The following is a 23851-nucleotide window of genomic DNA, read 5'->3' as shown; positions in this document are numbered from 1 at the left end:
AAACCTGGAAGAAGAAACCTTTGGTCCCAGTGGTTGAATCCTGCATTTTTTTAAAATAGAAATATGACTTCCCTGATCTGTATCTCTTAATATTTCAAGATATGGGATAGATTTAATAAATGACCCTCCTGGCAATTCAGCGCTCATACCTCTGCCATTTTGGGGCAGAAGGAAAACCCTGTTTTGAACACTTATGCTTCCACACAGCCCAGTGGGGAAGGGCCACAGGAACCAGTTCCTCCTTTTCTTCCAGGCTTTTAACGATTAAGGGTTTAAAGTTTAAACTGAAGGTTGCAAGGCTGTATTTGTAAGAGAGGGACAGATGAAACAGTCATTGGGAAAGCTCAGTGTCTGGTGACAGCCCCATGGAGGAAAACCCTGGCTTGATCTCGCCCCCCTCAGCTGCCGCTTTCTCTCCACATAGCCTGATTGAGTCGCTCAAATTCTGGCGGACACGTTTCCTGCTCCTGCCGGCCTGCATCAGCGCCACCAAGCGCATCATGGAAGGTGAAGCCCGCTGTGATATCTATGGTGGCAAGGCTCGCTCTGACGAAGAGGAGTGGCAGCTTTTGGACGGCTTCATTCGTTTTGTGGAAGGGCTGAACCGCATCCGCAGGCGGCACCGTTCGGACCGGATCATCCGGGTAAGTCCGGGAGCTTCCCCACCCGACCTCTGGTTGCAGAACAGAACTGGGCTACTCCATGGTGGAAGGAGCACATGAGCGTCTCAGCTTCCTGGCCAATGGAGGTTTTTTTTAGAAAAGGAGGATGAAAAGATCTCCACTTGAAGAAGTAAGACTTTATTTACCTATCAGATTTGTTTCCTGCTGAATCTTTCAGTGTCCCATCAGTTTACAACATGCAGTGCCTGCATCTCTGCTTTCAAGAAAGTGATAGAACAAATTCTATCCCTTGTTGGAGCTGTTGTTCTTCATAGATAGGAGTCAGAAAGCTCCAGTTCCCAGAATCCTTTGGGAAAATTCAAGGCTGTCCTAAAACTGACCCCCTCCTCAGGTGCCCACGAGCATCTCTTCTCTTCCCCTCCTCTCGCTGACTCTTTGCTGTCTTCCTCCTGTCCAGAAAGGTCCTGCAATGAAAGGCCTGCAGATCACCAGCCCCCTTCCTGCCCCCTCTCTGGAACCTTCAGGGCCGCCTCCACTGGCCAAGAAGGGGACCTCCGCGCTCTCGGCTCTCTTAGAGATGGAGGCCAGCCAAAGGTGAGTTCCCGGAGAAGCACACCTGCACGCGATTGAATCACTCTCTCCATATGTACATCCACACATCCCAGTTTCTCAGTTTAGGAACCTGCATGCTTCATATCTATCTGGCACTGAAGTGGTTCGGCCAATCAATGAGCTGGATCTCTCTGGAAGAACCTCTGAGTTCTTCCAAAGGATCTACTTCATGTACACACACTTGATAACCCTTCTGTAGTCTTCCACCCTTTTCATGCCGTGATACCCTGCCAGTCAAATAATAATAATAATAATAATAATTTTATTTCTATACCGCCCTTCTCCCGAAGGACTCAGGGCGGTGTACAGCCTATTTAAAAACACAAAAAACACGACAACAATTAAAATTTAAAATCATTAAATAATTAGGCTCCAATTAAAATCCCAGAAATTTAAAATACCCCAATTTAAAACATTATGTTAATAGCCCTGCCTGGCGGAACAACAGGGTCTTCAGAGCGCAGCGAAACACCCGGAGGTCGGAAATCTTTCGTATTTCGGGGGGCAATTCATTCCACAGGGCTGGAGCTCCCACAGAGAAGGCCCTCCCCCTGGGTGTCGCCAGCCGACATAACTTGGCTGATGGCACCCGGAGGAGACCCTCTCTGTGGGAGCGAACTGGTCGGTGGGAGGCTATTGGTGGCAGAAGTCGGTCTCGAAGGTACCCGGGTCCTATGCCACGGAGCGCTTTAAAGGTGGTAACCAACACCTTTAAAGGTGTCAAGTCTCCGACTAACAAACCCAAGCAAATCAGAACTCTCAGACTAGGATCCTTCTCAACATTCTTCTTTATTGGGTACTTCATATCGGCACATCTTCAAAGGAAAACCCACTCTAAATCTTTCCCGCGGTTTCAGCATAATTAAACTAAGAGACAACCCCATCCCCAAGTGTCACAGGTCACATTGGCCAATTGGGTTAATTGGCGGTCTCTCCAGGCACTCCTTCCCTTATCTGTTGCCAGTAGAGATGACTGTGGTACTCACGAGAAAGCTCTCTGTTGTGTCTAGTAAGGCATTCCAACCTCCTTTCCCCCCTTCCCCCTCTGTGTGGCAACTGAGGAACAGAAAAATGGCCGCTGCCAGGTTCGGTTCAAAGTTGACATCTGGATCATAGATAGCAAGTATCACACAGGGCCTTTGAGATCATCAAAGTGTGGGAAGCTATGGCCCCTTTACAACCTGTGGACCTGAACTCTCAGCATTCCTGAGCCGGATGATAACTCCCAGAATTAAGAGTAACGACCAACACTTTGAAGGGGATCCAGAAACAAATTGGCAACCAGTGCAGTTTGTGCAACAGCAGTGTTACATATGTCACCCAAGGGGCCTCCAGAACCGTCCACAGTGCTGTGCTCTATTCCAGGTGTAGCTGCTGAATATTCTTCACGGGTAGCCCCAAGTAGAGTGCATTGCAGTAATCCAACCAAGAGATGACCCAGGGCATAAGTGACACCTCAAAATGTACACTTTTACTTTTGAAATAATCACGTATGAGACATTTTATTGGTTTGCTTGTTTAATTAATTAATTTGGTTTGCCACCCATCTCATCACAAGAAGACTGGGTGGTTTACAATGTTAAAAAGAATAAAACAATGCAAAAATATGTATTCAGGTAGTCCTCAACTTATGACCACAATTGAGCCCAGAATTTATGTTGCTAAGTGAGAAATTTGTTAAGTGAATTTTGCCCCATTTTACCATTTTTCTGGCCACATCTGTTAAGTAAATCACTGCAGTTGTTAAATTAGTAGCATGATTCTTAAGTAAATCTGGCTTCCCATTGACTTTGCTTGTCAGAAGTTCACAAAAAAAAATCACATTTATTTATTTATTTATTTATTTTATTTTATTTTATTTTATTTTATTTATTTATTTATATATATATATATATATATATATATATATATATATATATATATGCCGCCCTTCTCCGGAGACTCAGGGCGTCTTACAACACGTTAACCAATAGCCTTCATACTTTTGTATATACCTGATTAGTAGGGCTTTCGCCCCCCCCCCCCCCCCAGCGGTGTTCTTTTTTTATACAAAGTCAGCTTATTGCCCCCACAATCCGGGTCCTCATTTTACCTACCTCGGAAGGATGGAAGGCTGAGTCAACCTTGAGCCTGGTGAGATTTGAACTTGCAGTAATTGCAGGCAGCTGGTGCTAGTTAACAGCACATTAGTTTGCTGCGCCACCAAGGCTCTTGACCCCAGGACACTGCAACCCTCATAAATATGAACCGGTTGTCAAGCATCCTAATGTAAATCATGGGGCCATGGGATGCTGCAAGGGTCATAAGTGTGAAAAATGGTCATTAGTCACTTTTTTCAGTGCTATTGTAACTTCAAAAAGTCATTAAATGAACTGTTATAATTCAAGGACTACCTGTACAATAAAAATAAGACACTATAAAAATACAAATTACAGCTATAACTAAAAGATGGAGAGGGGGGAGTAGATGAGCGGGGGTGGGGAGGTGGGATCCATATTAACCTATCAACCACTTCCAGTGTGATGCTTCCCCATTGGAGCCCCCGCAGGTGGGGGGCATTCTGGGTAGTCCTGTGTCTGTGGGCTCCTTGCCTAGAATCAAAATCTCTGATAGGAGCTCGCAGGGAGTCCTGGCATGGAGGCGGGGCGTTTCTTCTCCAATGATGGCTGAGATATTTTTCATGGACCTCTCTCACTTGTTTCTAGGATATTGGGGGAACAACAAGCCGCAGCCCTTGCTGGGAAGACCTCTGTCCAGCCAGCGGAGACTGGCAGCATCGCCATGACACCCACCTACCTGGACAGTCCACGGAAGGTGAGGACGGAAGCTTCAACACAATGACACACTCCTGCATGGGGCTCTGTGCACGTGGCTTGCATGTGCCCTCAGTTAACCGCTGACAGGGTCACCAATCTGAGATAAGGGATGAGTCTTGACACCAGACCAGGTGGACGAGGTATATGTGAAAGAGCTGGCTGGGGAATTCTCTGAGTTAAAGTCCACCCGTCTTAAAAGTGGCCAAGGTTGAGGAACACTCATCTTCACAGTTAGCAAGTCTTTCATTTTGGGGGGTGGGGGTGGGGGTGGGGGGTCTTTGGGGACAGTGTTCAGCTGAGGTCCTTGCATTCTTCCAAGGTGAAAACGAGGTGTGTGTGTGTATGGATTGAAATGCTTGACCCACAGGGCAGCTCTTGCATTGCACGCCTGTTATGATCGTTTTGGATCACCGACGGGGGCTCAGGCCCAGTTGCGAGATGCTTGTCAATGCCTCCCTTTGGCACTTCAAAATACAAGCCTGTTCTGCCCCAGCTACGGATCCCAAAGAACACAGCATACACAAACTCTGAACAAAACTTAGTTTACTCAAATAACGCAGTTTTAGCAAATACCGACTGTTAATAAAGCATTCTTAACAGCCTGCCAGAGTTCCACAGATAAGATAGTCAGAGTCTTACTGGAGTTGGCAGAAAGCCCAGAAGCAAGGTTGCAGAGACATCCCAACGCGATGATTAGCGAACTAAAGTTGTTTCCTGCAGCTTGTTACAAGCTGCGTTCCTCCTTAAATAGGCTAAGGGAATGGCCAATTAGCCCCAAGCCGTACTCTCGAGGAGACCTCCTCCTGAGGAACCACTCCTGCCTTTTGGCAGCTCTGCGTGCCTGTGCATTGAGCAGAGGCTCCTCCTCTTCATCCTCTTCACTTAAAGGAGCCTCTGGAGGTTCTGAAGGCCCTGACTGAATCCCTGCCTCTGGCACCACATCATCTTCAGCCTCCTCGCCGGCTGCACAGGCTGCTGGCGCAGCACCACACCAGCCTCCTCGTCGGGATCAGCAACAATCCGTGCAGACTGCTGGCGGGCCACAACAAAGCCTGGTATTCCAGGAGGGTTCGGTTCAGGCATGGGGTGAATGCTGGCTCAGCCAGGTCATTGCAACCTCCAGGCATAGTTCCAATGCTTGAAATGTACCATGGCCGGCCAGCTGCAGGCTGCATTCTGCAAAGCATCTGCTTTTCCACTTGCTTTGAATGTCACAGTCATTCAGCGAAACTCTCTTGGGCACTAAGTGAAACCCCGGAGAGATTCCTGCCTCCCTGAGACGGTCAGAGGTTGGACTTTGAATGGTGTGGCAGGGCCAGCACTTCCATTTCTGCTCTGACAAAGGCTTGACTCTCAGCTTGTCATCCCCATTGGACTCTCATCTACCAGAGATGGATTAATTTGAATTCCTGAATCATCATCATCATCATCATTCTAGCCATTGTCTGTCATGCAGGATGAAGGTCTCTTCTGCATGTTTCCAACCAATAACCAAGGTCCTGAGCTTTCTTTGGACAATTGGGCCTGCAATACTTGCTGATGTCCTCAATCCATCTTGTTTTAGGTCTCTTTGGTGGACGCTTTTGATCAAGTGGGATCCATTCTATGACTGCCTTGGTCCACCTGCCATCAGTTCTTCTTGCTATGTGACCTGCCCATTTCCATTGCAATTCTTTGACACTCTTGATGGCATCGTATATTTTCTTTTGATCTCTAATCCACGGGCAGGCCTTTCTATCTTGTCTTGTGATGCTGAGCGTGGATCTTTCCATGGCTCTCTGTGCCACTCGCAGCTTTTGTAGCGATTGTGAGGTTAGTGTCCATGTTTCACCAGCATCGGTTAGAGTAGGTAGCACACATTGATTGAAAACTTTTCTCTTCAGGCATAGCGGGAGGGAGGTTGTTCTTGAAAATTATGCTTAGCTGGCTGAATGCCGGCCAATCACATTTAACACGCCGTTCAATTTCCTTTATTGTATCATCTTCCATTGAGAACCATTGGTCAAGGTTTGTGTAGCGGTCTACTACTTCTAGTTCTTCTCCAGATAAATAAAAAAATCTTTCTTTGATGAATTCATTAGACATAACCAGGCTCTTTTTCAGGTTCATTTTTAAGCCAAACGGTTCTACTGCTTCGTGCAGCTTTTGTGTCCTTGTAGCTCTTCTGGGTCTTGTGAGAAGAGAAGAACATCATCTGCGAATCTTAAGTGATTTAAATAGGCGCCATTGATTTTTATTCCATCTTTTGCCCAGTCTAGTTTGCAAAATGCTTCTTCAAGGCAGGCTGAGAAAAGGAGAGGCGCAGTGGTGAAATCTGAACCGGTTTACTACTGGTTCACTGGCTGCACATGCGCAGTGCAGGCCAAAAGGAGGCATGCGGTAAGTAGAACAGTGCGCGGGGGGGGTGATCAGCTGTGGTGCGCAATCTTTTTTTTTTTTACTTTTTTTTTTTAATTGAAAAAGTTTTTCAAATACAAGTTTTTCCCCCTTTTCCTCCCTTCTTCCCTAACCCCCCCTCACCACCCATCCCCCCCTGTGACTTCTTCTTCACAACAATAAGCTAATTCATAATTAATTACATAATATTTTACCATGCCCTTACTCACTCCTCAAAGTACTGACCCTTAGCATAGTATTCTTATAACTCCGCTTTTCTCCGCTTTTCACAATCTACCCTTTTTCTCCTCCCCCAAACTTATAAAATATTATTATTATTACAACAACATAACCTTTACTTTTATATATATTAATTTAACATTTCAAAGCAGCCTTCTCCAAATTTAACATTTATTCAGTTCTATCCAATTCTTCCACTCCCCAAAATATATGACTTAAAAATCCTTTTTCTTAAACTAATCAATCACTAAACTAGCCTATTTCAACCCAGTTTCCTGCAAGATTACCATGCACTACAATTCTAAATATAATCCACTGCCCACTCTGCTAAAATATACATATGTCTATATATACATTCCATTTTATAAAAAGAGAAAAGACAATAACTTTAAATTTATAATTCATTTAGTATCTTCTTTGATGTCTTTCCACTAGATTGTTAAATCCGTCATCCATAATAGGGTAACATAGCATCCTGGTGCAACAGTTTATTCAAAATCTTCAGTCATCTTCTGCCCCCATCAATAATGAATATCCTCATGTATATATAAAAGTAAAAACAACCACCCGAGTGACATTATAATTATATTCCATATAGTTGTAATTGTGGTTTTCATCAGGATTATAAATCCCCATCATCTTAGTGGGTAACAGCCAGATCTTCTGCATGCCCCAGCATGACTCTCTTGCCTTGTAACTCAAAATAGATATAATATATTTATCGGTAAAAGAAATCCAAAATAGATAGTTCAAATCCAACAATGTAAGGCTCTTTCCACATCCCAAAATCATTGCAGAGATCTGCCACTTTCCTCAAGATAGTATTAAACGATAATTCGCCTCCAATATCTTTTCACATATTCATTTATTTTTTTAAAATCCCTGGTTTCATTGTTGCTTGGTTTAGAAACTACTATTTCTACGAGATCTGTTTCTTTTCTTTTTCTTTTGCGGGTTGCATTTCCATCCAGATTTCCTTCCTACAAGTTGTGTATCAGCTGATCGGTTGTCATTCTGCTTTGTAAATTGATCTTGTTGGTTTTGTTTTATTATCTCATATGTCTTTTCCATCACTTGTATATCAACTGGTTGATTTACGCACTTGTCTGTAAGTTGATAGTTCATCACATTAGAATCAGATGACACTGCTCTCAAATTTATAGACAGTCCAGCTGGGGTATCCAAGGAGTCCAAAGACAGTTTATCTACCACAGCCTCTGTAATTTGATGTTTTCCCTTTATTTCCAACTCCTTTTGCTTGTCCTGTGTTATGCCTAAAGATGTTAAATTTATTTTTAAAATTTTTTGATAAAATTCTTCCGCTTTTTCGACAGTATTCAGTTGGTATCTTACTCCTTGATGTCTCAATATTAAACCAACTGGGACGTCCCACCTAAATAGAATATTCCTTTTTTTTAACTCATTCACTAGAAAACCAAATTTCTTCCTCTCCATTAACATCTTGGGCGGGAGTTCCTTAAAAATCCAAATCTTTCTTCCACGAAATTGCAAAGCAGAATCATAAGAATTCTGGACAATATTATTTCTAATTTCTTTGTCTGTAAAATAAATCACCACATCTCTAGGCAATTGCCTTTGTTTTGCCAACCAGGAGTTTATTCTATAAATTCTGTCAATCCTGCAAAACACTTCATCAGGTTGAACCTTTAAAATCCCAGCCAGAATTTCAGAAGATATCTTCCTTAAATCATCTCTGTCATCTTCCTGCAAACCTCTCAGTCTAATTGCATATTCTGTAAAATTGTATTGGATCATTAAAACTTCTCTTTCAATCCTCTGTTGTACATTTTCTTCATTAACAGTCTTTTGATCAGCCTCCATTTTAAGTTTGTCTTCTGAACTATTATCCTGAATGTTTGCCAAATCCTTTTTAATTTTTTGGATCTTGTCATCCAAATTCTCCTCAGTTTCTTTCATTTTAGAGTTAGTATTTGCTTCCAACTGAGTCATAAAGTCTGCTAAGCCATTAGCTACTTTTAAAATCTTTCGATCCAAAAAGCCAAACTTAGATTTCACCAATTCACCAATTTCTTTGATTTCCAACTTAAATTTTTCAAGTTGCTGATTCACAATCTCATCCCTTCTTACAATCTCCTCAAGAAGAAATTCTATTATATTAAAGTCAGGTTTCTGAGACTGGAGAGTTAAAACTTGTTGATGTAATTTATTAATGGGGGAATCCCCCCCCACTGCCTGTTTGTCTAGTTTTATAAGTCTCAGTGCCATTTTTCCACGCAGCCATTTTTTTACTTTTAAAAGCATTTTTTCGACCAAAGAGGTTGTAGAAAAAATGTTTTTAAAAGTATTTCTTTAAAATGCTTTTAAAAGTAAAAAAAAAAAGCCTCTGATGATCACTTAGCTGGGCATGGGAGGGGGGGGGCAGGGATTTTTGCCACTGGTTCTCTGAACCACCCGCCTCCATCGCTACCGGATCAGGCAATCCGGTCCGAACCGGGAGCATTTCACCCTTGGATTGGTGATATCATATTGCCTTATCATACACCTCGTTCTATGTTGATTTCCACTTTAAGATCATTAAGGCAAATTGTCACCAATGTTTTTTCATATATTGATTGTAGTAAGTTTATGTAAGCAGTGTTTACACCTTGGTTGAGCAATGCCTTAATTATTGCTTGCTGGAATGCTGAGTCAAAAGCCTTTTCATAGTCAATGAAGGCCACGCACAGAGGCCTGGGGTACTCGTTGTGCTTTTCAATGACTTGCTGAACAACCTGGATGTGATCTGTTGTGCTGCATCCACTTCTGTAGCCTTCCTGCTCCTTTGGCTGTACATCATTTAATGTTCTCAACATTCTTTTTGCTATTGTCTTGGTGAAAACCTTGTAGATGACTGAGAGAAGGCTTATTGGGCGAGTTTTTAAAATCATCTTGGGCCCCTTTCTTGTGTACACAATTACTTCAGCGTTTTTTCATGCATCGGGTATTTTTTCTTCTCTGAGGTATCTCGAGTATAGTTTTGCTAGTATCTTGCGTAAACTGTGACCACCAGCTCTCAGCATTTCAACCATAAGATGGTCATTTCCTGAAGCTTTGCCATTTTTCATTGATTTTATGGCACGATACTTCCTCCACTAGGATATCTGGCATTTCCTCTTTCATGAATGTTATTAATTTTGAGTGATCTTGATCTTTGTATAGCTTGGAATAGAATTTTCCAATTATTTCTAACATTTCCTGTCTTGTTCTACACACAGAGGCATCTTCACGTTTTAATGCAAAAACTTTTCATGTATTTATAAATTTGCATTTTGCTCTATTAATCCTTTGTTTTCTTCAATTGCCTTTTTCTTCTTGAATATGTTATCGTAAATTCAATCTACTCCAGTTGTACTCCAATTTATTAGTGAACCTTCTGGTATTATTCATTGTTGTTTTTTCATTAAATCAATAGTTTCATCAGAGATTTTTGACTGTACAAAGTATTTTCCCCGTGGTACTATAGATGTAGCAAATTCAAGGATGTTTTTGACTATTTGTTCATTTCGGTCCGTAATTTTAATCTCTTCCAAATCTTGCACTATATAGAGCAAAGTGATTTGACAGATTAATCTCAAAAAAGCTAGCAGAAAGAGAACATGGAAGAATCCATCTGGGTACACAAGGGAAATTGACTATATCATGTCAAGTGATAAAACCATATTTTGTAATTGTACTGTTATCAATCATTTTAATGTTGGAAGTGATCATAGAATGGTACGAGGCAAAGTGAAGATAGACTGTCGAAAGGAATGTATGAAAATGATACAGATGTCACAAAAAACAAAAATAAAGAGTGATAAGCTATTAGAGGAGAACAGCTATTTTCTTGTAAAATGAGTTCATGATAAAAAGTTCCTGTCCTTCAGCAAAATCTACTAGTCTGTCGCCTCTACTATTACGTTCATCATTTCCATACTGGCCAGTCACTTTTCTCCAGATATTGTTCTTCCTAGTCTTTTTTTTTTTTTTTTATTGCAAAAGTTTTACAATTACATTTTCACCCCATTTCCCCCCCCTCAACCCACCCCAAACTCCCCAACCTCATCCTCCCTAACCCACCCTAACCCTCCCCTCCCCCCGGACTTCCACAGAATATACTCACATCAGAAAAAAAACCCCTTTATATAAAACTTGAACCCCTCCATCCCCCATATAATTTTTGATCTTCACTAAGTTAAAATATTTCTATCTTAACATTTTCAATTAAAAGCTATTTTATACTTTCTGGTTTGATATTTGTTCTGCACATAATCTGTCCACTTTTTCCATTCCCATTCATAAGTCTCTTGTGAACAATCTTTTTTTTTTTTTGTTCTTCCTAGTCTTGCATTAAAGCCACCCATTAGTAGTTTGTATTGGCATTTTTCTTTATCTTGAAGGCGAGACACATTGTTGTAAAACTCTTCCACCTCATCATCACTATAGCTTATTGTTGGCTCGTAAACTTGGATTATTTGAACCGTGTATTGTTCGTTCAATTAAATGTTGCATTGGACTACGCTGATAATTTTACTACAGTCTTTCAGCTTTTGGTTGGGGAGAAAACCAATCCTGTCACATTGTTCATCTTCAGTACCTCTAGTGTAGAGTAAAATGCCCAGACCTATCAAGTTCAACTAAATTTTCACCTTTTCGTAGTATTTCACATAATCCAGTGATATCCCAATGCATATTGTTGAGTTCAATCAGAAGTTCTCCTAGTTGAGCATCCGTTTCCATTGTTTGAATGTTGACTGTTCCTAAGTCCAAAGGCAGCCTGATTTAACCCGGGGATTCTTAGCACCCTCGGCCTTTGGGCAGGTCTTCCTGCTGCCGTGGGTAGTTGCCCTAGGCCTAGGGCCTCAGGGGAATGAGGGCTGTTTTTGAGGTTGTATTGGCATGTGGAAGAAATAGACCATCATCTGCCACACTGGTCCAATGTGGATTGGCAGATGTGATCGGCATTAGTCTGGGGTAAAAACATATAAAATCACTTTATATGTGTTTAAATCTTTGATTGGAAGCCGCCCAGACTTGGCTAAAAGATGGGCAGCTATATAAAAGTTTTAAACAAACAAATAAACAAATACAAGCAAATGGTAGCTCCACTCCATTCTCCACACTCTGTTGCCCTGGCAAAAGAAATGCATTGATCTGAAGAGCCCCAAACGGTTACCCTGGGGTGCAGTCCAAATGAATGCAAACTGCAGAAGAGGCCACATCTGATCCAGCTTCTCATGGCAACCTGGGTGGGAGCAGAAGCCTCGGCACTCCGTGCATGCTCTGAATGCTTCCTCCTTTCACCTGGTGCCCCTCCCCCCCAGCCTGCTGCAGTTTTCGTGCCCTGTTAACCTTCCACTTGGAGTGACAGATCTGCACAACATCTCTCCTTCTCCCCCCCTCCCCCCCGTTTCTGTTGCTGCCTTTGCTGTTTCCCGGTTCTTCAGGACGGGACCTTCTTTACGGAGTTTGTTCGAAGCCCTCGCGCAGCATCTGTCTTCCACACACAGGTCAGTTTTTGACAGGTCGAACGCTCTTTGTGGCAACTTGGGGTCCACATTCCTCCCTGGGGAAGGCTGAGTCCGTCAGCCTTCCCAAGAAGACCGACAAGAAACACGACCAGAGGAACTCATTCCTCTGGTCGTGTTAGCTACGTGTAAGCTACATTAGCAGAATCTTGCAAGTCTGAAAGTACAAATCTCTCACCATCACCAAGAAACTTTGGACAGTCCCTTCTGAGCCTTTCCCCACCCATTTTGCAGCTGAGGGCTATTTCCTCTCTTATCTGATTGTTCCCTAAGCAAAATCTCTTCACCCTGTTTTCCAAGGTCTTTCCCACGTACCATTACAGAGTCTACATGAGTTACAAGGGTGTGGTTTGGTTGAGGAGGAAAATGCTGTTTGCCTGCCCCTTTTTGGTGCCCTCTCTATTCCTGGACTGTTCAGTTTTCTTTAGAAAGCAACCAAGCCAGAAGCTCTTGCCCCTTTTTCCTGCAGAGACAGGAGAAAAATCTGTGGGAGCTGGACTCCCCTCTGTCTTCAGCATCCTACCTAGCATGTGCAAAGGAACGGAGATGGCTTACAAGTTCTTGGCAATGGGATGTATGGTAGCCTTGATGCTTGGGAGACCTGAATTCCCCATTAGGGCAAAAGGAGCTTGCACATAACAGCCCCCCTCTTCCCATTCTCCCACCCCAAACTGGGGCTGTGCTGCCTCAGCCTGGCCAGAATGATAGGCTGTGCTACTGACCGGACTGAGAGCTGGATATCATTGTTGGGTCAAAGGGCTGTAAATTAAAGAGGAAGGGCTGGCCTATGGGTGGTGGTCTCTGCTCCAGATGTTGTGGATGTTCTGCCCCAGTTGGCTTGCCCTGCTGTCTTGAGATTTGGCTGGGCAGGTCCAGCTCCAGGGGGAGCCTTCCCTGAGAGTGAGGCTGCTGGCAGAGGAGGAAGGTTGCCCCTGAACACACCACAGCTGTATTTCTCAGCCGTAGCAATTTGAAGATGTGTTGACTTTAACATGGGGAATTTGGGGAGTTGAAATCACACATCTTAAATTTGCCAAGGTTGAGAGAGCTGAGACGCCGTGGTTGAGAAACCTCTGCTCTAGAACCAGTTCAGGTGAGTTGTGCTGTTGTTTATTCTGCAGAGGAAGGCTGGAGGGGCCTGCAGTGAGATGCTTGCAATGAATTCAGGACAGAGCCTGATCTCTGGTTGCAGAGGAAGCCTCTGCTTCAAGCAGGTGGGGAACCTGGACCAGCAGGCTTCTCTGAAAGGCCCCCTGACACCAGGAAAGAGTCGAAGCCAGGCTTCCCTCGCTCCCCTTTCAACTTTTGGATATTACTTGATAGAAAAGCAAAAATAGAAAATGGGACGTGGCTAAGATTTCTTTTATGGGCAAGAAAGTAAATTGTACTTTGAGCAATTGGGATTGTTTCTAATGGGAACAGGACAAGTCAATAGTTTGTGGAAAATTTAGGAACTGGCAGAAGAATTAACCATTTCCAGTAAAAAGAGGTAAAGATTCCTCAGTATTAATTCATAGATGCTGGAAAGAATTTTCTTTTTCTTAGCACAGACTTGGCAGTTGGAGATGTTACCATTGACAGGGGGCTGTTTCCTCATGGGCTCTTCCTCCAGATGTTGCTTCAGGGCAAATGGAGGTTGTTCTTTCCGGAGCCTGATCTTTCTAGAAGATTGCCTTTTGTTCTTTGGGGGGAGTTGCAAGACTATCCATTTCTGAGGCTAAAATCATTTCATAGCGTTTGACGCAGTCCTGGAAACCCAAAGAGAATGGTCCGGTCCTCATCCAGAGGCCATTTTCAGAATAAATTGATGCACCCTCCCACTCTCGCATTCCCTTAATGAACTGGGGGAATGAGCTGGAAGCACATTAGCCACACAAGTCTCACTGATACAGCAGAGAACACACTGTGAGGTCCTGTCCCAGGTAAGTCATGGACCGTGAGCAGGTAGATGCTCTTGAACCTGTGGTGCAGAGAACAGCCCTGCTCTTTTTCATGTCAGCTTCATGGAGCTTCTGCAAGAACACTTTCTGTTGACTTGGCCTTTGGCCCATCATCTCCGATGTGACTGGCCATTTGCAGATTTTATTTTATTTCATTTTATTAATCATATTTCTATGCCGCCCACTCTCCGAGGACTCTGGGCGGCTTACAACAATCGACAGTATACTAAACAGCATATTGCCCCAACAATCTGGGTCCAGATGTGGAAAGGGGTCCATGGAAACATCAGGCTATTCATGGGGAGAGATGGAAACTTTAACAAATGGCAGGGCTCTCTGTGGTCCTGATGTGGGAGTGTCAAGGAAATTCCAGGCCACCCAGATTATGTATCTGTCTTAACTACTTCTGAGCACCCCGTCAGTTCTCATTTTCAGGACCCTGATGGATGTTTCCATTATTGAAGCATTTTGATGCTTGCGAGTATTAGCCTGAAACTCCCAAGTCTTACACTTAGGGCCAACTCAAAGTTCCTCTGTGTGCCTGCAGGGCTTTATCAGATTTATGCTTTCAGGCTGATGACCTCCGTGGTGGCCACTGCTTCCTTTCCCCCAGGTCTCTGTCGATCAGTCTGTCCCAGGAACCCTGGAAGGCAGCACTGCTATCAACACAGCCCAGCCTGTAGACCGTAGCAGCATCCAAGCCAGCTCTCTCCACGGAGGGGACCAGACCTCGGCCACCTCTGGTCCTGTGGAAAACAGGTAAGAAGGACCAAGTGGGGCTTTCAGTGAAGATCTGAGAGCTGACCTTAAGTAGACGCGTCCTGCCTTTGTGGTCGTCCTGCAGCCCTTTCCCAGCTGAGGGCGTGTTTTCTTTCAATTCTGCAGCTCCCAGCCATCCTCTGCCAGTTCCCTGACATCTTCGTCCACTTTGCTGGAAATCCTTGAAGCCATGAAACATCCCACGTAGGTTCCTTCCACTCCCCTTGCCTCCTGGCAGCCCCTTTCTGGAAGAGGGTGTGGCAAGTGGAGTCCAGCCATTTCTCTCCTGGTGGGATCTCGAGGGACCATGGGGGGGGGGGAAGGGCAGAGGTCACAGCGACTCTGGGGGAGGGGAGAGGGGCAGAGGTTGGGAGGTGAGAAGACTCCAGCCGTCCTTAACCCGGGCCTTGTTTGGCTCTCAGCACAGGGATCCAGCTGCTCTCTGAGCAGAAAGGCCTCTCCCCAACCTGCTTCATCAGTGCAGAAGTCGTGCACTGGCTGGTGAACATGGTGGAAGGGGTGCAGACGCAGGCCATGGCCATCGACATCATGCAGGTGAGCAGCTCTTTGCAGCCTGGATGGAATTCCTCCCTTCTGCCTTAAGGAAGGTGGACATCACTTAAGGAGGCCAATGGGGAGGAAGGGAGGGAGGGAGGAGGGCTTCCTGGCAGCATTGGGAGCTATTAGATAAACCTCCGCCTGGAGGAACCGTCCGGGCCGTCCTGGAAACAATGGATGACCAGCCCGCGGGCAGCCCTTGCGAGCTCCATTTTTGCTGGCAGAGAGTTGCAGGAGGCTGTCTCACCTGGAAACGGAGCTACGGAGCCTGCTTTCGCTGGCAAGCACTTGGGCCACCACAGGCATCCCTGACATGAGTGATGTCGAGCTGGCTATGCCCACCCTGGCCACGCCCCTCCCCCGGCCCCCCGAGGCCAAACACAACCCTGATGCGGCCCTCAATGAAATAGAGCTTGAAACCCCTGCTGTAGCCTGTCAGTTGGAAATGAGCAGTTTCTGTGGACCAGGATTTCCCCACCCCCAAACCCCCTTTGCCTGCATGGCTGCTGGCTGTCCTTCCAGCTGAAGCGGATTTTCGTTCCATCTTCTCTCTAGAAAATGCTGGAGGAGCAGCTGATAATACATGCTTCCGGAGAGGCACTTCGCACCTTTATTTATGGGTTTTATTTCTATAAGATGGTGGAAGACAAGGAGCAAGAGCGAGGTCAGGTTCTGGGTGGTTTGGGGCAACCAGCCTCCCCCCTTGGCTGGCTCCTTGGAATGCTAGTTTCATTCCTTTTCCACAGGCCTCCTTTGCGTTGGCCGATGCAGAAGAGGCCTGTGGAAAAGGAATGAAAACTCTTTCCTGTACCAAAGAATGTTTCGGAGACGAAAGGCAACACGTTGTGTTGATCATGGTCTCTCCTCTCCTGCTCTGAATGAGCCCCAGGGGGCACCCTTCACCATCTCTTGGGATAGAAGCTTCTGGATTGGGGAAGGGGGACAGATGGATCTAACCTTGAGAGACCCCCGCTCCACCCTGGCAATCCTCTGCCCAAGGGGCAAGAGGTCAGCTCTCTACCCGAGTGACTTCCCCCGATTTCCTCTTTAAGAAAGAGGCTCTGCTGGAGATTGTTCCCGAGACTGATTCCTGAGCAGGGAGAAAGATCCTCCCCATCTCCTGTGGGCCGGGCAGGGGGACCTTCCCCAGCCCCGGATAGTGTCAGCTGTCCCAAAGGAGCTTCTCTTCCCCTCTTCCGCAGGGGGGATTCAGCAGCCCGCCCTGTGGCACACGGCGGCCAAGGACGAGTTCTCTGCCTTCCAGCGAAAGTGGTTTGAGGTGGCTTTTGTGGCGGAAGAGCTCCTTCATTCGGACATCCCAGCATTCCTCCTGCCGTGGCTGCCCAGCCGCCCAGCCTCCTACGCCAGCAGGCACAGCTCCTTCAGCCGCAGCTTTGGAGGACGGAGCCAGGCGGCGGCGTTACTGGGTAACGTGGATGCAGAGGGTGGCTGGGGGTTCTCGGTGGTGCCAAATGTGGGGTTTCTGTTCCTCCAAGCTAGGTGGGACCTGGCCAGGAAGATGAGGGGGGGGGAGGAGGATCTGAAAATGTTGCATTGGCTCCCCTATTAGGCCCTTTAAGCCAGGGCTCTCCAACCTTAGCAACTTTAAAGACCTGTGGACTTCAATTCCCAGAATTCCCCAGGCAGCAAAGCTTAAGCTGGCTGGGGAATTCTGGGAGTTGAAGTCCATATGTCAAAGTTGGAGATTCCTGCTTTAGGCCATGATGGGCATTGCTGTTCCAAAATCATCTGAGAGGTAAATCTCTGGGAATGTCCTTCCATGCTATATTCTCATATATTTATGTAATAGAAAATATGTTCAAAGGCCAGCAGGTGAAAAAAATGAAGGGAGAATAAAATAACAATGAAAATAAAGGTAAATATAAAAGATGAAAAGTAGAGGATGACAGAGAACAAGGATCAACAGCATTAGGACAAAATCAGTATTGTTGGTTCCTTGGTGCTCTCTGAGCTTGGTGGTTTTCTTGCAGACATTTCATGACCCAACTAGGTAATATCATCAGTGCTAGTCCCAGAGCGCAAACCCCACTCCCTGAGCTGATGATGTTCCCTGGTTGGGTCATGAGACGTCTGCAAGAAAACCACCAAGCTCAGAGAGCGCCAAGGCCCCACATAATCCCCCTCCTCTCCATTAACCCCACTCCCTTCTGGCACTGATTACCTAGTTGGGTCATGAAATGTCTGCAAGGAAAGCCAAGCTCAGAGAGCCCCAAGGACCCCACAGTTCAACCCTGAAGTACGAAGATTCTGTTCTATGGAAACCAATGTTTTCCTTTGCCTCGAGAGAACAGCCGAGGTCTTTGGCCTTTGCGTCAAGAGTCGGACTGAGTTCTAGTCTTGGGGTTGAAAGGGGAGAGCACCTGGAGCCATGGAAGGGAGCACGCACAGACCTGGGCCAGGGCTTCAGCCTCGAAGGGTTTTTCTGTTACCTGCCCTCCCATATTGCAGTGGGGAAGCTCTTCAGGGGGCAGCAGAGGTTGAGATGGAATGGCAGCATAGCAGGACTAGGTGGGCTCTGGCCTAGTTCCCCACTCCCGCCCCCCCAGTCAACAGTAACCCCCAGAGGCATTTCATAAACTCACTGGCAGGTTTCTGCTCTGACTTTCTCTAAACTTAAAAGTCACAGAAACTGGCAGTGGGGAGGAGACCCCGGAGAGACCCAAGTCAGCCAGAATGAAGGGAATTAAAGAGACCAGTGAGTGGCTGATGGAGGAAAATTCAACCAGTAGCTGCAGCAACAAATGCAGGCTCTTAACTCATCTCCTTATTCCACCTGGGTCACAGCATTCGAGGTGCCAGAGGGGGCACCCAAAATAACAGGACTGCACAGTCTCTGGAGCACCCAGGATTAAACTCCTGGCATAAGGGCTGGTCCTGCTTCCTCAATGGCTTACAATGGCTAACCTCTCCCTCCCTTCCCTTGTGTTCTTTGGCTCCTCTCCGGGCAGCTGCCACAGTGCCAGAACAGCGGACGGTGACCCTGGACGTGGACATAAACAACCGCACGGATCGGCTGGAGTGGTGTAGCTGTTACTATCACGGCAACTTCTCCCTCAGTGCCGCCTTTGAGATCAAGCTGCACTGGATGGCGGTGACGGCAGCTGTTCTCTTTGAGATGGTGAGCTCTGGCAGGCGGGCATCCTGGGAAGTCAGAACGGCCTCTTGCAGATCTGCTGGTTTCCAAGGCCGTGTCTGGTCCTCATTTGAACCCGGTCCTCCTAAAGGCGAAGGCTCCCATCGCCCTGCCCTGTTTCCACAGGTCCAAGGCTGGCATCGCAAAGCCACTTCCTGTGGGTTCCTGCTGGTCCCAGTCCTGGAAGGCCCGTTTGCACTGCCCAGTTACTTGTACGGAGACCCCCTTCGAGCCCAGCTTTTCATCCCGCTCAGCATCAGCTGCCTGCTGAAAGAGGGCAGTGAGCACCTCTTTGATGGTGAGGAGGGCGGGGAGGCGGCCGGTTGCTTTTCACCAGCTTGCAGATCATGCAAAGTGTGAGGATCTCCCAAGAAAGCAAAACTCTTGAAACCAGGAACATTTCCAAAGGGAGCCTTTCCTGGGAGAGAGCGTTTGCGGAAAAGTCAGGTGGCGTCTGAAATCCAGGCGCCAAGCGTTAGGCTAATTGTCCCCTTCAACCCCTATCTCAATTCCACGTGTCCCTCTTTAGCCAATCATCTGCCGCAAAGGTGTTTTGACTTTGCCAAGAGGCAGCGTGGTGGGAAGATCCCATCCTCAGGGCAATGCGGCCTGAGGGAGCCTCCCCTCCCTAAAGCTCCCAAGCAGTTACAGAAAAGTGAAAGTATGTAAACTATGCGGGATGCCTGGTGGCAACTTTGTTTGTTTGTTTGTTTATTAAGTGTATATGCTGCCCATCTCACTGTCAAGTGACTGTTACACTATCAAAAGCAGCCGTAAACACATTAAATATTAAACTAAGTTAAAAACAAGAATACAACAGGGTGTGGTTGGGATCTTCCTCCTAGTCCACTAATTGTCCCAATGTGGAATGCCCTCATCAGATCCCGGGCCAATCAGCAGTCCGTGCCTTCATAACTGGTAGGTGAGCTCTTTCTCTACCTGAACCTACAAAAACACTTGGATGGGTCCTCTTGGGAGGAGGAGATCTGGCAGAGACAGGCAGGAAGGGGAGAGAGAAGAAAGCATGAGACCAGCAACTCCTCCACTAGACCAGGGCAGGCGATTCCAGCGGTGGCACAGCAGAGATACTAACTTGGGTGGGAGAGGCTGAATCACCTGGAGCTTTGGGGAGACAAGGTCAGTGCCTTCTTGGGATCAAACAAGGTAACACAGAAGCATTTCCCAGCTGTCGAGTTCTCCAGAACGCTTCATGGGATGTGCCCAAAAAATCCTGGGATCTTGGCAGCAACCAGAACCTCCCTCCTGGTCCTCTTTGCAGGCTTTGAGCCAGAAACCTATTGGGACCGGATGCACCTTCTGCAGGAGGCCATTGCACAAAGGTGAGCAGGGGAGGTGCAGCTGGTGAGGAGGTGGGCGCTGTGGGTGACACAAGGCGTAGGAAGGAAGCTAGAAAGTCCGCAGTGCTTCCTCCGCAAGGCTGGGCTTTTGTTTCACTTTTCCTTCCTCTGCTACTCCAAAGAAGAGCCACAGCATTGGGTGGGGATATTCCAGTGGGGCCATAAAGCTTCTGGCAGGCCGGGCTCCTGAGGGATTTGCCCTACATGATGTAGGGCGTTGCGTGCTCCTTGCGTGCTCAACAAGAGCTGTGCTTTGTTCCCACCAGGTTTGGATTCATACAGGATAAATACTCGGCCTCTGCCTTCAACTTCCCTGCAGAGAACAAGCCCCAGTATATCCATGTTACAGGTGAGCTCTGTTGCCCTTCAGAGTGGAGGTGGCAGGCCCTGCATCAAATGGCTGCTGGGCAGGTGGCCGATGCCTCCAAAGGGGAGGCTGCAGTCCTCGTCTCTGGCAGTTCTAGGACCTCGCAGACAGCAAGGAAGCAGGAAGAGCTTGCCTCCTGGCAGCTCTCCTCTCTGTGCGCCCACATACCTCTGCCCTGCCCTTGCTGCTGCTGGGCACAGGAGAAAGAGGGCTTGCCATGGCTTTCTGCTTCTGCCCTGCTCTCGCTACCCTGATGACCACCCCAGCCTCTGGCTGGTTGATGGCCACTGCTAGTCCGAAGCCCAGCCAGCTGGTGTGATGCTCCTTCCGAACTCCTCTTTGCTCAGGAAGAGCTCTTGGTTCTTAACAGCACAGCTGTCTGTCAAACCAGAGAACTCTGTAAACTTCAGGTCCACAGTAGCAGCCCACCTTCTAGAATGGGCTGGGGAACCATGGCCCTTTCATGACTTACGGACTTCATGCCGGCTCAGGGATTCTGGGAGTCGAAGTCCACAAGTCATAAACGGGCCATGGTTCCCCACCTCTGTTCTAGAAGAAGCCCTCCCTGGTTGAGGTAGGCCCAGGGGACACATCCCGCGCAGAAGGCCCCTGTCCTCTGAAAACCTTCCTCTCCCCACTCAGGCACGGTCTTCCTCCAGCTGCCGTACTCCAAGCGGAAGTTCTCCGGGCAGCAGCGCCGCCGACGCAACTCCACCAGCTCCTCCAATCAGAACGTCTTCTGCGAGGAGCGCATTGGCTACAACTGGGCCTATAACACCATGCTGACCAAAACCTGGCGATCCAGTGCCACTGGCGACGAGAGGTTTGCCGACCGGCTGCTGAAAGACTTCACGGACTTCTGCTGCAACAAGGATGGCCGGCTTGTCTCCTTCTGGACGGGCTGCCTGGAGAAGATGCATGCCAGCGCGCCCTGAGGAACGGCTTCTGCAGCCGGGCAAAGCCAAACTCGGCCGGGAGCAGCCAAAGCCCTGTGGCAGGCCTGGCATCTGAGGGAGCAACCAGGGCCTGCAAGGGCCAGACTGAGGTGGACGAAGATCGGAGGGACCGAAAAATAGCGGGGAGAAGTTTGTACTGGAAGGCCGATGCCTGCCCCTGTGTGGCAGATGCTATGCATATATAAATATGTAAATATATATAGTATAAATACGGAATTCACAATTCAATCAATAGGAAAGAGCATCCTTTCCCTCCTGTCCTTTGTATTTTGATAAGCCTGCAGCCTATTTGAAAGGTAGGTAGAGAAAAGGAAGCGTGCACAAACGGCCACGGCTGAAAAGACCCTGGTGGAAAGGGAGACTTTAAGGAGGCTGGGTGGGAGAGAGCAAGGCGAAAGGATCAGGGAAGCAGAAACGGCTTTCCAAGGAGAAGAAGGATGGGATCCCCTGCTGAAAGGTGAAGCCAGAGAGAGAAGCAGAAGGAAGCACCCCGGGCATGCTTGGTCTGGTAGTTAAAGCACCGGGTTAGAAACCAGGAGCCGTGAGTTCAAGTCCTGCCTCAGGCAAGAAAACCAGCTGGGTGACTTTGAGCCAATCACCAGGAGACGGGGAGTTCTAGTCCAGCTTTAGGCATCAAAACTGGCTGGGTGACCTTCAGCCAGTGACTCTCAGCCCAGCCCCCCTCTCAGGGTGATGGTGGTTGTGGAGAAAATGAGAGTATTGATATGTTTGCCACCATGAGTTATTTGTAAAAATTTCATAAAGGTGGACTCTAAAAGAAATACATAATAAATAAACCTGGGCCTAAGTGTCTTCCAAAGTGAAGGCCTTGCCAGCCTCGATATTCCTGCTAGTTCAAGAAGAGAGCAAAGTCTGCCCTTCCCCCCACCCCCCCCAGGCTCAGCCCATTTCCCGAGGAGCCATTCCAACGGGACGAGGATCCGTACAGAGGAGCGCTGGGGCCCCTCTTGCCAGACGAAGCTGCCAGAGGTGCAGGCAACAAAGCCGGAGTCTGAGTGGGGAGGCAGGCAAGGACCTCTGCAGGCCTCCGGAAGGGCCGAGTCAGGGAATTTGGCCAAGGAGGCCGCCTGCTTATTTATTTATTCAATTTGTATGCTGCCAGTCTCTCTCCACAGGCAACTCTGGGAGCTGCCTGGGCATTGGGCCGTTTGTCCAAGCGAAGGTGCTGTGGGAGGGCAGCCTTCCTCCCCCAAACCCTCTGGCTTTACACCTCCAGCATCCGTGGTGCCTTTTGGTACTTGCTGGTGTTATCGGCCATCTACCAGAGAGGGGTGTGTGTGTGTGTGGGTGTTTTTTCCCCACAATCTCTACCTCCCTGGCAAATAAAAGGAATTTTCTTCATCAGTGGGGTCTGCAGCTCCACTTCCTGGCCCTGACCAGAAGCAGGAATCTCTTGCAAAGATCTGTTGGGAAATCAGGAGGAACCACATCATTAAGGACAAAGTTGTCGCCTGAACCAGACAAAGGAAGCTGGGCCTAGCCACGTGCGAGACCCCTCCCCAGATCCCCCCAGCAAGGCAAAAGGAGCTGGCCAGCTTGTGAACCAACACAGCAAAGATTTGGGGAGAGAAAAAGGGGTCCCTCCTGAAGCCCGCCCTGCTCGGAGTTGCCTTTGGAGCAAGATGGGGCAGCTCCTTGCCAGCCCAGCCACGGAGCAGGCAGGTAAGCGTGGCTGGGTGGCAGGTGTGAAAAAGGCAAAACCCTCCATTGCAACCAGCAATGTTTGGCCACCATCTTTCCCAGTTGCTGCCTACCAGCCGGTCGCCCAGACACGGGGGGGGGGCAGGGGGGAGAGAGCTTCAAGTCCGGCAGGGCGAGTGGGCCAGAGCTGCGCACCTCAGCTGGGAGTGGCAGGTAATGGAACCCCATGGGGCCCTTTCCCCACAGGTAGCACCGAGTTCAGGCCAGCGTTTCCTAAAGTCTGGCTAGTTGCCCACCCCTGGGTTAGGGTGGCACAGTTCCCCTGGGGGGCCTCTGCTGAAAATTGGCCCTCAAAAAGGACTTCCCCCCTCCCAATTCCCCGCCTTTACTGGGGAAAGGATAGGAACCGAGTGACTCCTCTCGTTTTTATATCCTCACATCTTAGATTGATGACTCCCTTTCCTGTCAGATCCCTAAAAGTGATACTGCCAATCAATCGGGAGAAAGGGGAGATTTGGATTCAATTCACTAGCATTGCCCGTGTCAACAGATATTTTACAACCTATATCCTGGCACCAAAGAGCCCTGAGATCCCCTTTACCTGATGATAGCCATGTGGGTTGTTTCACTTTAAAGGATAATGGTGGGAATGCATGTGTGTTCGGGTTCTCAGAGAAACTAGTAAAGAAAACATCTTCACATTTATGTATTGGCTAAAATCTGCATTCTGACTTAAAGGGAGGGGTCTCTACCACTTTAATCCTACTGTCTTGCCTAAGGGTATTCAGATCTTGCTTTAACTGGATGGCTGTCACTTCTGCTTAATAAAAGGTCTCTTGAACAACCACGTTTCAAGAGTTTTTACTTTCTTAAGTTGGAAGGAGAGGCAATCCCTACAAAGA

General features: G+C 47.4%; 1 protein-coding gene across 1 annotated transcript in view; it reads left to right on the top strand.

The window, feature by feature from the left end:
- Window positions 1–21515, top strand: part of DEPDC5 (DEP domain containing 5, GATOR1 subcomplex subunit) — a 56184-nt gene extending 34669 nt beyond the window's left edge. Inside the window, exons 30-43 of the mRNA XM_070950310.1 lie at window positions 425–644; window positions 1081–1217; window positions 3941–4049; window positions 12115–12177; window positions 14749–14894; window positions 15021–15098; window positions 15317–15449; window positions 16008–16116; window positions 16655–16879; window positions 18422–18591; window positions 18733–18904; window positions 19886–19946; window positions 20231–20313; window positions 20974–21515. Of these exons, the coding sequence (XP_070806411.1) occupies window positions 425–644; window positions 1081–1217; window positions 3941–4049; window positions 12115–12177; window positions 14749–14894; window positions 15021–15098; window positions 15317–15449; window positions 16008–16116; window positions 16655–16879; window positions 18422–18591; window positions 18733–18904; window positions 19886–19946; window positions 20231–20313; window positions 20974–21266 (1999 nt within the window). The 3' untranslated portion in view covers window positions 21267–21515. The remainder of the gene's footprint in view (window positions 1–424; window positions 645–1080; window positions 1218–3940; window positions 4050–12114; window positions 12178–14748; window positions 14895–15020; window positions 15099–15316; window positions 15450–16007; window positions 16117–16654; window positions 16880–18421; window positions 18592–18732; window positions 18905–19885; window positions 19947–20230; window positions 20314–20973) is intronic.
- The last annotated feature ends 2336 nt before the right edge of the window (window positions 21516–23851 follow it).

This window comes from Pituophis catenifer, unplaced genomic scaffold (assembly GCF_029215685.1).
Source record: "Pituophis catenifer annectens isolate HBS135680 unplaced genomic scaffold, rPitCat1.0.hap2 SCAF_10, whole genome shotgun sequence".
NCBI classification, from domain to species: Eukaryota; Metazoa; Chordata; class Lepidosauria; order Squamata; family Colubridae; genus Pituophis; species Pituophis catenifer.
Note: the sequence above shows the minus strand (reverse complement) of the source record. Positions and strands in the feature narration are given on the sequence as shown.